Source organism: Haliotis rufescens, unplaced genomic scaffold, assembly GCF_023055435.1.
Source record: "Haliotis rufescens isolate VD_foot unplaced genomic scaffold, xgHalRufe1.0.p SCAF_5, whole genome shotgun sequence".
Classification (NCBI taxonomy): domain Eukaryota; kingdom Metazoa; phylum Mollusca; class Gastropoda; order Lepetellida; family Haliotidae; genus Haliotis; species Haliotis rufescens.
Window position 1 is genome coordinate 59,099,780 of NW_025964223.1, and position 14,918 is coordinate 59,114,697.

The following is a 14,918-nucleotide window of genomic DNA, read 5'->3' on the forward strand; positions in this document are numbered from 1 at the left end:
GGGAGAAGAGGTCTACTTTAACCAACGTGTCTGCTTTAAATACGATGAACAGTGACGTTATAAAGTGGTATTTATTTAGATATAGTACGTTCCTATAATATAAACGCTATGCCGACAGATGGAAATTCGTATGACGATAGCTAGAAGTATTTGATACGTGTCAAATCCTATTTCGTTTAACGATTGCTCTTTTACATGTTACCTAGATCAGCGACGCTAACACACAGCTCCACTTTCTAGTTTTTAAGTGATTTACTCCGAATTACTTAATTATGCTGCACGTTTTGGATTGGTGATTGTTCAGTAGTGTCATGTGTGTATGTTGCATCAATAATATGTAGATATGATCGCCGATAATTAAGTAATTAGCCAATAACACTTTGGCCCGTCTTGGCCCGGCCCGGCCCGACTTTTAGGCAATCCCTATATTTACTAACTAGAATGCTGAGAAATAGGGTCCTCTGCCTATAACACACGGACAGAAGGGTATATAATCCAGGTGTCGAGCGATGATAAGCTTGTGAGGGAAGGGAAGTAACTCTCAGCTAATTTTCAGGGTTTCCTTTGGTACATTATACCACAGGACGATGTATAATACACGTTAAGGTCATGCCTTTGACTTACGTACACCACGGTACCAAAGAGCTTATCACAGAAGCATAACGTTAAACCATGGTCCATAAAACATCCTCCATTATCCCGTATTGTCCACACTTGGCGTTGTATACTGTGATTAACTCACGCGTGACTCTCGACAGCGGGGAAGGGCGTCTCCCGTCCATCGATCTACCCAAGTCCATTGAACGACTTTCTCAGTGAACAATGAACACTTGACACCGATGAAGATAAACATTTGAGTTTATTAAAGCAATATCATAGACTGCTGAAACTCCCAGGTCCCTTGAAATAGAAGCGATGTAATTTCAAATATTCACTGAACAAAAACATACAATTAAAAAAACACCAGTTGGTATGCTTTTTTGGAATGTTTATCTGAAAACAGTGAGTGAGTGAGTATGATTTGACGCCGCTTTTAGCAATATTCCAGCAATATCACGGCGGGGGACACCAGAAATGGAACCCGAGTCCTCGGTGTGATGAGCGAACGCTGTAACCACTCGGCTACCGTACCGCCCCTCTGAAAACAAGCGAAGTAACAATATGCCTTCGTTTTGTCAACTGCTGGAAAATCAATACGGCTGCTTTAGACAAATATACACTGAAAATAAGACTGACATTTGTTCCCAATTAAAAAGTAATTGGTTCCATAATACAATACATCCATCCACGTCATCCCTTTTTTCCATATTACAGGACCTGAATTTTAGTATTTAGTAATGCATGTTTTCGGCCACATTAATGCATCGAAAAAAGGGAAGAACATATTATGTCGATTGAAGGTTTGTTTTATTTAACACTGATATCACGTGAGAGCTGAGCTTAACTGAGTACTGAGCTAAGCGCACATAAAATTGTGTTCTGGAGACTTTAGAAGAAGTTTCACAACTTTATAAATGAAACTGCAAAACTTTAAAAACACAAGTTCAAACCGAAGCAATGCTCTGCGCAGAAAGCGATATACGTCCACGACACGGCTTTTTGAGAAACAAATGCGAAAACTACGCGTCAGACATTAACACTGATAAAGAACTCCACAAAAATGCCCAACATGATACAGATGGGAGCCTCCCGTGCCCACATTGATAAAACGTTTGTTGCTCCCTTGTTGTTGTAACAACCTGATGCAACGTCACAGACAGGCCGGACAGACATCAGACAGGCCAAGAACAGGCAGACCCAGGCTAACTACGTCCATTGAAGACATGTCCCCCATAGATCACATCTGGGATGTCATGGATCGTCGTGTTCGACAGCGACCTCATCCTGCCAACGAGGTCCTGATCCAGGTCCTCCAAGAAGAATGGCCATGTATCCCACGTGACGTCATCAGACAACTAACTGTTTCCGTGCGCCGGAGAGTTTTTGCGTGCGCCGCTTTTAGCAATATTCCAGCAATAACACGGCGGGGAACACCAGAAATGGGCTTCACACATTTTACCCGGGTCTTCGGCGTGACGAGCGAACGCTTTAACCACGAGGCTACCCGACCGCCCTACTTTCTTTGACCGTCAGTTTAATTCAACAGAACTCCGAATGTGCGAATGAGCATGGAGAGTTAATGCTCACAGTGAACAGTATGTAAATGTTATTCCTCTTGTCATCAGGAATGCTACCTATTTATGGACACAACGCTTCCATGTCACAGCCTCACTTTTAACAACGCTAACGGCATTCTGAAACTCCGACCTTATCGAGCGAATGTTTAGCATGCTTTTCATAAAAAGGTCCCCAAATCGCTGTACTATATACTTAAAAGGCTTAATGAGTGAGTGAGTGAGTTGGGTTTAACGCGGCTTTGAACATTATTTCAGTTATATCACGGCGTGTCAGCTTAATGTGAGAGGAAAGCCTGAAGTGATGCAGGTCTTAGACGTTTACCACTTCGGTGAAACCCACGAGCACGGGTATGGCGCTGACAAACCTAGAAACATAATCGGGGCGAACCGGGATTCGATCCCACAATCATAGGTTTCTGGCGTGCCCAAGGGACGCAACTCTGCACAGCTCATGAAAAGGCTTAACAACAACAACAACACAGATACACAATATTACTCGACTTTCAGAGAGAATTTAAACTTCCGGGCAAGAGATAGTATACACCCATGTTTGAAGCTGGCTAAAAATGAAATAAACAAAACATTGTTATGCGATGGAAATCTATGTGATGATGATGTCATTGGCGATATTACATGCTTCATATCAATGGGTATCTCACAACAGGTGACTGATTTCAACCTTGTAACGTCAAATCCAATTTTCAAATGTGTACTTTCGTTGCCCGGCAGTTTACCTCCGACTAATTCGCAGACCCAGCAAGTATCATATAAGTCAGTATAAAACGCCACAGTGAATGAATACGTGTAGAACGAGAGAATACAACAACATTTGAATGTGGGAAAGCCACAGGTCACCCAAGATGCAGACGTTTAATCACCAGTTTGATGAAAGCCAAAAGCACGGTTGAGGTGTTGAAAAACCGAGGATCATAATCGGGACGAATTTTGAAGACGAATTCACGGCCGTTGATCCTGGCAGTTGAGGGACGTAACTTTTGACAGAAAGGTTGGGCATTCTGGACCCATGTTCATTTAAAGAGGAGTTTTATGAGGTGATCTGCAAGATCATATGTGAAATTGCAAGCGATATAGAATCAGCTGAGAAAAAAAGCCAGGTCACCTGGTCACATCTTCCCGACGCAAGGGTTCCCAACCCAGCTGAACTTGACTGCGATTGTGGAGTTATATTTTGGCTGGATTAACGAGACTATTCATAGTCCAATCGAAAACGCGTAACGAAATCGACATCCGGTTCATAAAGAAAATGGATTTCAACATGCAGATTTCGGTCGACTGCAGGATTTGAAAAAGATGTGTGTCGTCAACTGGGCGTTGACAGATATTTTACAAATCTTTTCATGTTTTTAATCAAGGTGCTCACGTGATTTGATGCACTTTGCGAGGTTAGATCCGCTTTATTACAATATATATCTTGATCATCGGTCAGATCGCCTTAACTGGGCGCCGCCATTTTGCTTGAAAGAAATATGATATGACAGGTGGAATCTGATTGGTCAATAGGAGGGACATAGAAGGGATATAGCCCGTAATAGCCATTGGTAGCGCTACGATCGAGCCCAGAAATTCAAGCCCAGTTCGGCAAGAGTGGAAACTGGACTTTAAGAGAGATTTCGAAGATGCCTGGTCATTTCAAAACAAGCTTCTGACGAGAAACATCAGTTTTAGTGCTGGAGAGTAATCGACCACATCCTCCGGTGCACTAGAACATGTTGGTGACAAGGTTAGCGTTGTCTCGCGTCTGGGGTTGATACTCCACCTGGAGGGGAGTGTAGCCCGTCGGAGCCGTCCGTATCATCCCCGGCTTCACACTGTAGACGGTGGTGGTCATGGGGGATCTCTGGATGATGATACCCACAGGCTGTAAAGAAAGTGAAGTACGGAGTTTGGGTTAAAGCGTTGCTTAGGACAGTTACATCACGACGTGTCAGGCTGGAGACATTTATGGCCCTAAGTGATGCAGGTGTTAGGTGTTTAAAACGTTGGTGAAACCAACGAGGCTGAGAATCGCGCAGACAAACTTAGAAACATAATCAGGGCCAATCGGGATCTCACCCATAATATAACGTTTCTGGCACACCAGAAATGGGCTTCACACATAGTACCCATGTGAGGAATCGAACCCAGGTCTTCGGCATGACGAGCGAACCCTTAAACACTAGGCTACCCCACTGCCCCAACGCCTCTTAGAAGATATTCAATCAAACCATATTCCGATGTTTACAGCTGTTCTACTGATGTCGTAGAGACGTGTTAAGGGACCGCTTACCTCACGTCTGCAGCCGAGCATGCCGGACAGGATAGTGCCGACAAGGGAGAGAATCCATGCTACGACAAAGACGAGAGCGAGAACGATGGTCATGGTGTAGATGCTGCGCATGTCGTCACAAGTCATTGATACGGGCCCAGAATTCCTGCAAAATTCCATATCACAATCTATCATAATGGACAGTGTATGGAGAGTCTTAAAATTGCCTCTCTCCAAGATAATGGTTTGGAATATCATCCTTGTCCTGCAACGTTTTTATAACAAATCCCAACTTTATTCTGTATGAAGGCCAAATACCCATATACAAATAACAATTTACAAGAATGTTATTGGCAATATACAACATTATAAACATTGTTTAACACATACTTTCTTCTTTCATACACAGGATAAATATACAGGAATAGGGATTTCATTTGTTAAGGATCTTTTGTGGCAATTATCTTTTTGAAGATATGAATATTTACATTAGTGATACATGTCTTTGGTAATTACTTAATTCATATAGAATCATAAGTAGCACATGCAAGTGAAAAATGCCATTCTTCCTTTATACCACGATCACAAAAAGGACACTTTCTCATGCAAATGTCGATTTGTTTTGCCACCTACCTTCATTATTTCTCAATCGTAATGGTCCCCATCTAAACTTCACAATAATATTTTAAAATGTAAATCCCTAATTGCATTAAGATACTTTTCTGTTTCTAACAAACTTAAAAAATAAAATTCTTTAAAGGTTATATATCAACCAAGAAACGAGAAGTAAACACAAATGTTTACAGATTAGACTTACGAGCACTGACATTTACTTCCCACGGGGACACACTCGCTGATGTCGGTGGTGGCGAGGCGCAAGATAGCCAGCTGCCCAACCAGGAAGAACATCCCCATGACGACGAGCGAAATGATGCTGAACACCATGTGAGCGATGTACTGTAGACATTAGAACACCATGTGATTGATGTACTGTAGACAATAGAACACCATGTGAGTGATGTACTGTAGACAATAGAACACTGTGTGAGTGATGTACTGGAGTATATAGAACACCATGTGAGTGATGTACTGGAGTATATAGAACACCATGTGAGTGATGTACTGTAGACAATAGAACACTGTGTGAGTGATGTACTGGAGTATATAGAACACCATGTGAGCGATGTACTGTAGACAATAGAACACCATGTGAGTGATGTACTGTAGACAATAGAACACCATGTGAGTGATGTACTGTAGACAATAGAACAATGTGTGAGTGATGTACTGGAGTATATAGAACACCATGTGAGTGATGTACTGGAGTATATAGAACACCATGTGAGCGATGTACTGTAGACAATAGAACACCATGTGAGCGATGTACTGTAGACAATAGAACACCATGTGAGCGATGTACTGTAGACAATAGAACACCATGTGAGCGATGTACTGTAGACAATAGAACACCATGTGAGCGATGTACTGTAGACAATAGAACACCATGTGAGCGTTGTACTGTAGACAATAGAACACCATGTGAGTGATGTACTGGAGTATATAGAACACCATGTGAGTGATGTACTGGAGTATACAGGACACCATATGAATGATTTACTGGAGTATATAGGACACCACGTGAGTGATGTACTGGAGTATATAGACACCATGTGAGTGATGAACTGGAGTACATATAACACCATGTGATCGATGTACTGTAGACAATAGAATGCATTGTGAGTGATGTACTGTAGACAATAGAATACAATGTGAGTGATGTACTGTAGACAATAGAATACATTGTGAGCGATGTACCGTAGACAATAGAATACAATGTGAGTGATGTACCGTAGACAATAGAATACAATGTGAGTGATGTACCGTAGACAATAGAATACAATGTTAGTGATGTACTGTAGACAATAGAATACAATGTGAGTGATGTACCGTAGTTAATAGAAAACAATGTGAGTGATTTACCGTAGACAATAGATAACAATGTGAGTGATTTACCGTAGACAATAGACTATCATTTGAGTTAAGTACTTGGGGTATAGAACAGCGCGTTGCTCAACTTTATCCACAGACCCCTGTTTATTTTATAGATTTGTCACAGCGAAAACTGCTCAGTTGACTCATGTTTCTTTGGATATACCTCAGTACATCATGTAATGTCACCTTTACACAATTCCTCCTTCATGAGTGAGTGAGTGAGTGAGTGAGTGAGTGAGTGAGTTGGGTTTAACGCCGATTTTAACATTATTCCAGTTATATCACGTGTGTCAGCTTAATGTGGGAGGAAAGCCCGAAGTGATGCAGGTCTCAGACGTTTACCACTTCGGTGAAACCCAGGAGCACGGGTATGGTGCTGACAAACCTAGAAACATAATTGGGGCGAACCGGGATGCGAACCCACAATCATAGGTTTCTGGCGTGCCCAAGGGACGCAACTCTGTACAGCGAATCGCGGCGCCTTAGACGACTGGGCCACCCATCAACGCCCGAAGTTTGGAACAGGTGTTTAGAACGACACTGTGTCAGTTTGTTGTATCGCCCAATACCACCATTCATATACCCACATACACAGGACGGGGAGCAGCACGAGAGTAATCCAAGGGCACAGAAAGTCGATTTTACATTGATCTGATGTCTAATTTCATAAAATGTTAACATTTCGACTAAATCAGTTTGACTTGTATCTTGAACTTACCACTCCTTTCTGTTTGACGAAGGCGGAGATGAAACCAATCAGGCCTGGGAAGACGTACTGAAATAGTGGAAGAGCGTGAATCATCAATCTTGCAGATAACGCCAACCTTCCCTGAAACATCAACCTTCTAGAAACGTCATCATACCGTGAAACGTTAACGTCAACCTTCCGTTAAACACCAACATACCGTGAGGCATCAGGGTCAGCCTTCCGTGAAACGTCATCCTACCGTGAAACGTCAACCTTCCGTGAAACCGCAACATACCGTAAAATGTCAACATACCGTGAAACGTTAACGTCAACCTTCCGTGAAACATCAACATACCGTGAAACATCAGGGTCAGCCTTCCGTGAAACGTCATCCTACCGTGAAACGTCATCCTACCGTGAAACGTCAACCTTCCGTGAAACGTCATCCTACCGTGAAACGTCAACCTTCCGTGAAACATCAACATACCGTGAAACATCAGGGTCAGCCTTCCGTGAAACGTCATCCTACCGTGAAACGTTAACGTCAAACTTCCGTTAATCACCAACATACCGTGAAGCATCAGGGTCATCCTACCGTGAAACGTCAACCTTCCGTGAAACAGCAACATACCGTCAAATGTCATCCTTCCGTGAAACGTCATCCTTTCCGTGTGATCAAGAATGTCATTACTATTTGTCCGTTTAATCATCAATCTCAGTTGATTGGCTGATTATACCACGGACCTATATAACCTGGTTATACAAGTCCGTGATTATACGTATGAGTTCGGAAAGACATATCACCTGGACACAGAGTTGACAAATACTAATGACTAAAAAAAAAGAGGCCAAGGTGGAGTGAGTGAGTGAGTGAGTTGGGTTTAACGCCGCTTTTAACATTATTCCAGTTATATCACGGCGTGTCAGCTTAATGTGGGAGGAAAGCCCGAAGTGATGCAGGTCTCAGACGTTTACCACTTCGGTGAAACCCAGGAGCACGGGTATGGTGCTGACAAACCTAGAAACATAATCGGGGCGAACCGGGATTCGAACCCACAATCATAGGTTTCTGGGGTGGCCCAAGGGACGCAACTCTGCACAGCGAATCGCGGCGCCTTAGACGACTGGGCCACTCGTGCCCCCAGGCCAAGGTGGAATTTTTACATTGATTTGTAAGTTTATAAATCCAAACAGAATTCGTGTTTGCATTTGGAGTGAATCTTGTTTAACGTCAGTCAACAATATTCCAGCTATGTAACGTCGGCCTATAACTTTTGTTTGTTTGTTTGTTTATTGTTTAACGCCGCACTTAGCAATATTCCAGCTATATGACGGTGGTCTGTAAATATTCGAATTTGGACCAGACAACCCAGTGATTGATATCATGAGCATCGATCCACGCAATTCGGATACGATGACATGCATCAACCAAGTCAGCCAGCCTGACCACCCGATCCCGTTAGTGGCCTCTTACGACAAGCATAGTCACCTTTTACTGCAAGCATGGGTTGTTGAAGGCCTATAACTAATCAGTCTTGTTCAGATAAACCAGTGATCGGTATCATGAGCAATGTCCCATGTCGTCGGGGTATGATGACACGCAATAAAAAAAAATACAGAATCTGATGACCCATTCCATATCAGTCACCTTTTAAAGCAGAAGATACTGGGGGTCGCTTCTATCCCCGAATCCCCACGCGCTCGTAAAGATACGTAATTCCCCTGACACGAATATACAACTATTTGGGTATACGCATAGACTGTGCACTCTTAAACCCAAATGGAAAGTCCCAACATAGTTGGTTTGAACACCCCTAAACCAAATTGGAAATAAATAACGATTGCACGATACTTACAAACAAGCCAAGCGTCCATATCGGCGACGTTGCGTAGGGAAATACGCTGCGGTGGCTGGTGGTGTCGACGATGTTGCTGACGTCTCCCTCGTCATTTCTGATGAACTTTCGAAGTAATGCACTCGCCACGCTGCTGATGATAACTCCTGAAGAACACACGGGAGGTGCAAGGTCACAATCAACGTGAGTGAGTGAGTGAGTTGGGTTTAACGCCGCTTTTAACAGTATTCCAGTAATATCACGGCGTGTCAGCTTAATGTGGGAGGAAAGCCCGAAGTGATGCAGGTCTCAGATGTGTACCACTTCGGTGAAACCCACGAGCAGGGATATGGTGCTGACAAACCGAGAAACCCACAATCATAGGTTTCTGGCGTGCCCAAGGGACGCAACTCTGCACAGCGAATCGCGGCGCCTTAGACGACCCCCAATCAACATGACATGACGATGGATATTTCCGACAAACAATAGTAACGAGGCAGCAATCCAATATCCAAAACAACAGTTCTTTCAACAACATACAACCAAAAGTGGTATTAAGGGCTAGTTAGCTTAACTTGAAGCCCCACTGTCACCAGAGTTCATCGTCATTAGCCGAAATTCCCACTGATCAAACTAGATGATTGTTGTCAGAATAGGCAAATGATCTGAATAATCCAGTTACAATTACAGTAAAGTACGGTTATAACGAACTCAAAGGGACTACTAATTTTAGTTCGTTATAACCGTAGTTCGTTATAAGCATATATACAGCATAACAACAGCAAGTAGTCGGGACCAAAAAGTAAGTTCGTTATATCCGTAAGTTCGTTATAAGCGTGTTCGTTATAACCGTAGTTTACTGTATAGGCATACTGAACCCTAATAATGTAAATTCTTCCAATCTCTAGAGAGGTAAAGTAAGGATAAGATATATGGATGAACAGTTTCTTTATAACAATTAGGAGCAACGTTGCAGGGTAGGTTCTAACACCACACAACATCACTTGCTTGATAGCGGTGTTAGAACCAAGACCGAGACGTCTCTCCCAATTGTAATTAAGAGGTTGTTCATGCATATATCTCATCCTTGCTTAGTACTCCTACTTGTAAATGCCATTGGAAACATGTTCAATAGTTGTCATGGGCATGTACCAGAACACCTCACTACTTCCGGTGTTGGTTTGTTTGATTGTTTGCTTGTTTAACGCCGCACTTCGCAATATTCCAGCTATATGACGGCGGTCTGTAAATAATAGAGTCTGGACCAGACAATCCAGTGATTGACATCATGAGCATCGATCTACGCGAGCCTGACCACCCTATCCCTAAAGTCGCCTCAAACGACGAGCATAGTATCACCAGTGGGTGATTTGGCCGATTGGTCTGTATAGAAGTGACGTGTCTATCTTAGTGTTTTAGTTAGCTAATGAAATGAGAAACAACCAACTCGTGCAACTTTAGCAATATTCCAGTAATATCACGGCGAGGGACACGAGAAGTAGACTTCACACATTGTACCCATGTGGGGAAATCGAACCCGGGTCTTAGGCGTGCCGAGAGAACACTTTAACCACTAGGGTACCCCACCGCCCCTCAACCGGTGATGTATTGATGTCCATATGTACATACACTTTTCATATTTTCATGACGCATAGATGGTCGACACTAAATGTCAGCGCCAATTGCTGCCAACTTCTTCAGTGAGAATTTCTACTTCTGTGGCCGAAAAGTTTCTCCTTCTTTTTGACTTCCCTACGCAAAAGTCCTCCATTTTACTGCGCTTCGTCGTCTGCTCAGAGCACCTGCCACGGTAGGTAACTCTAGTGCCGGTGTCCTACCTCACAAAGGGGAAGAGTTCCAGTCGTAATTTTTTAAGATCGTGTAAGGTGGCCAGGTCCCCATCAACCTAGGATGGTTGTGAGAGATGAATTATTGGATGGGGTGATGACTCGGCGACTTTGTTGATTGTATTTCATCAAACCCGTCAACGTAAATAGTTGCTCATGATATCAATCGCTGGTTTGCATATTCCAGATTAGATTATTGACAGGCCGCCGTCAAGTAGCTGGGATCCTTCTGAATGCGGCATAAAAACACAGTTGACCTTCTGTGCTGGCTGCGCTACAGTACCGGACCGTTTCGTATTCCCTCAAAGGGCAATGTATCTAGGTCACAGATGTGTTTTCCGATTGCAACCACACAATGACAAGAGAATACTTCCGCAAAATGTCATGAAACATTACATAAGATTTGTTTGTTTGTTTGTTGTTTAACCGAGGCAAATAAGCCGAGGCAAGGAAATGTCGTGAAACTTTCTTTTTACTCAGAATATATATTTATTCGGACACGACGCGAAGAACCCGCTCAGAGAATCATTCCACTAAATCCACAGTATTTAAATGGCAATCAGCACGGACTTATACAAGGATTATAAGCCATGCCAAGAAGTGATGAGAATTATATGACAGACATATCAGTCGTAAATCAAAGTTTAAGAACGTCCATGAAAGTCTATTGGTGACGTGGCACCATGACGTTATAGAATGCCTCTTTTTGTTTGCTGGAGACCTATACTAGGTTGGTTTGTTGTTTAACGCCGCGCTCAGAAATATTCCAGCTATATGACGGCGGTCTGTAAATAATCGAGACTGGACCAGACAATCCAGTGATTGACATCATGAGCATCGATCTACGCGAGCCTGACCACCCGATCCCGAAAGTCGCCTTATGCGACGAGCATAGTCGCATTTTATGGCAAGCATGGGTTGCTGAAGACCTTTTCCGGCAATAACAGGACGGACTGTACTACACCGGGCCAACCAGGGACCATGGGGATACACTGACAAGAACATCCAGGTCATTGACCCTTGTCACCTGGTCCGTTTCAGTCGACTCTTATGTCCAGTATAGGTAACTGGGCACCCGCGGGGACGCCAGTCTTTCCATACACGTCTATCAGTTATATGTACCGGACTGAGTTACTTTCATTAATCCGTGTCGGACACAGTGATGATTATCGTGTCTTCTGAAGTTCATTCAGCTGGTTTTAAATCATAACTTTGCCCTTCAAATACAAATAGCATTCATGACCAACTCGTGTTATTCCGGGACAAGCCTTCTTGCAGGTTACGGAAAGGGGCGAGTGGTGACGAATGTCTTCTTGCGGGTTACGGAAAGGAGCGAGTGGTGACGAATGTCTTCTTGCAGTTTACGGAAAGGGGCGAGTGGTGACGAATGATACAAATGGGATACTCGTACGTATATGGGCAAATATTTGCAACGTTAATAATGAACAGACGCTTCTTTGATTCTCCATATATTACAAAAAAACATGCAGAGAATATCATAGAGGTTACCGCATTCGACATTGTTGAAAATAGAACCACTGTACTCATCCAATAAATATGCAAATGAGATAGTCCAGCATGTACACCTCTTAAGAACTCCATGCACTGATTCAGTGTCTACTTGCTCAATATACGGCTGCCTAACGTTCGCAATAAGTTTAGGAAGGAGTTTAGCGATGCGTTCGTCTTTCTGTACATGGCTTCCAGTACTTGGGCACAACATGACAACGGGTGCTTCACTACAGCACTGTATCCATACGCGGTGACAAAAGTGAGTAGGTGAGTGAGTGATTTGGGTTTAGCGCCGCTTTTAACAGTATTCCGGTTATATCACGTGTGTCGGCTTAATGTGGGAGGAAAGCCCGAAGTGATGCAGGTCTCAGACGTTTACCACTTCGGTGAAACCCACGAGCACGGGTAGGGTACTGACAGACGTAGAAACATAATCGGGGCGAACCGGGATTCGAACCCACAATCATAGGTTTCTGGCGTGCCTAAGGGACGCAACTCTGCACAGCGAATCGCGGCGCCTTAGACGACTTGGCCACCCGTGCCCCCAGTGAGTGGGTGACAAAACGTCTTCAATGTCGATTATTTTATAATTCTGTTTATATGATAGAGAGATTGTTACCCTTGCATATGCTACAGTTACTCTACGGACACACACGCTTGGCTAATCCCTACTTCTCTCGCTAGGTGGTGCTGGATTACCAGTGACACTAGGCTTCTTACAAAACACATTGCAAAATATTCCATACACTTCCATTCATGACAATATATTTGCTTTATTCCAAATAATATCCATACTTACAGAGGGCATCGCCCGTGAAGATCCGGGTAAGAATTGGTCTTCAGCAACCCATGCTTGTCGTAAGAGGCGACTAACGGGGTCGTGTGGTTGGGGGATTTCATTTTATCCCATTTGCGTATATCGATGCTCATGAATCACTAGATTGTCTGGTCCAGAATCGCTTGCTAACAGACCGCCGTCATATAGCTGGAATATTGCTGAGTGTGGCGTTAAAAATAAAGAAACCAAAAAGAAGTACAGGGGCACTGGCGATACGGGCGGCACAGACGTCCATTACGTCATACGTCGCTCGCAACAGGTGCAACAGGTGCGCTACAGGGACCTTTGTAAAGTAATCAATTAATCGATAATCGAAGATGAGGTAATAAGATGATATTTGTAAATAAATAAAAGCGACAAAAACATATCCATTATGATATGAAAAATCCGATAAAAGCGGAAATGTGTTTTCTTTATGTTTTATTACTCATGATAAGAAAACCCAGTACGAATGATTAACTTCCTGTTTCAATCAGGAAAATTACTTTCAACTAATAAGGAAGTTAATATTATCGCGACACTAAAATCTATTATTTAAAATACAGTTAAAATAACCCATTCTGGCATGGACGAGTCGCGATTCAACGGTATAACAGTCACTTTACAATGTAGAACAGTTTGCATTATGAGAAACGATCCCCCTAGATCATCGAAAGGTTAGATCATCGAAAGTGCAATTAACATATAATACTGTACTAGCTGTTGCACTGTACGTGTGGCGCAACGCCGTTTTGAAACCGTTTGTGTTTTCACTGTTGGCCTATTTTCTGAATAAAAACGTTCATTAACATCATAAAACTGGATTGCCTCCAGCCTCCAAGTTTATTTAGCTGTCCTTGCAGACGGTAGCCCAGTCTCTGGTCACGCTCAGCTGCGTAGCGTATCATCCGGGTACTCACGGGGGAAAAAACAATAACAAAGGCAACAACCAGTCCGGAGAATTGCGTTAGATCAGTGCCCCTTTAAAAACAAACAAATTAGTACGTTAAAAGTATACTTGAAAATTTTACTTGAATAATTCCTTTATTACATCCCAGTCGCGCCCCGACTTCGTGTGACACTGAGTTGTGAATCACCAACATGTTGCTGACGAGGATGTTCTCCATTTTAAAACATAGCACGATGACGTTTTTCAAGTCTTTATACTCACCGAACACCAAGACTATTATTGATATGATTCCGTTTGCAGTATTTTGTCCATGTCTGGCTGCCATGGTAGAGTACTGTTATGTGTGAGTGGTGCTTCCGCCCGTCCTCCTGGCAAGCTGATCTGATCTGGAAACTGAACCCGGAAAAACAGGGACATACAACCTCACAAGCGCCTCGTTATCGTTCGTTTCCGAAACTACGTATATCCCATTCGTCACCACTCGCTTCTTTCCGTAACAAACAAACAAACAGAAAGAACCCGAGAAGATCTGGGTTAGAATAGGTCTTCAGCAACCCATGCTTGCTGTAAGAGGCGACTAACAGGATCGGGTGGTGAGGTTTGCTGACTTGGTTGTCATCGTATCATCAGTATACTAACGGAAAAAAGTAACGCCCTTACACACATGGTAACAGTGAGTGAGTGAGTTGGGTTTAACGCCGCTTTTAACAGTATTCCAGTTATATTGCGGCATGTCAGCTTAATGTGGGAGGAAAGCCCGAAGTGATGCAGGCCTCAGGCGTTTACCACTTCGGTGAAACCCACGAGCACGGGTATGGTGCTGACAAACCTAGAAACGTTACCACATGGTAACAGGAGACAGAGGGGTGGTGTA

General features: G+C 43.2%; 1 protein-coding gene across 2 annotated transcripts; it reads right to left on the minus strand.

Moving 5' to 3' along the window:
* Positions 1-840: 840 nt before the first annotated feature.
* On the minus strand, positions 841-14,513 carry LOC124140322. 2 transcript variants are annotated; one of them, XM_046507845.2, is made up of 6 exons: positions 14,306-14,499; positions 8,980-9,125; positions 7,154-7,210; positions 5,261-5,400; positions 4,465-4,609; positions 841-4,056 (listed from the first exon to the last, which is right to left on the minus strand). In XM_046507845.2, the coding sequence occupies exons 1-6, from the start codon at positions 14,367-14,369 to the stop codon at positions 3,898-3,900; spliced, it is 711 nt and encodes a 236-aa protein (XP_046363801.2). In that variant the 5' UTR covers positions 14,370-14,499; the 3' UTR covers positions 841-3,897. The 2 variants fall into 2 exon arrangements, with proteins under 2 accessions (XP_046363801.2, XP_048239835.1); XM_048383878.1 differs by lacking the exons at positions 841-4,056; positions 4,465-4,609; positions 5,261-5,400 and adding an exon at positions 5,408-5,928 and having other exon boundaries at positions 14,306-14,513.
* Between the last annotated feature and the right edge of the window lie 405 nt (positions 14,514-14,918).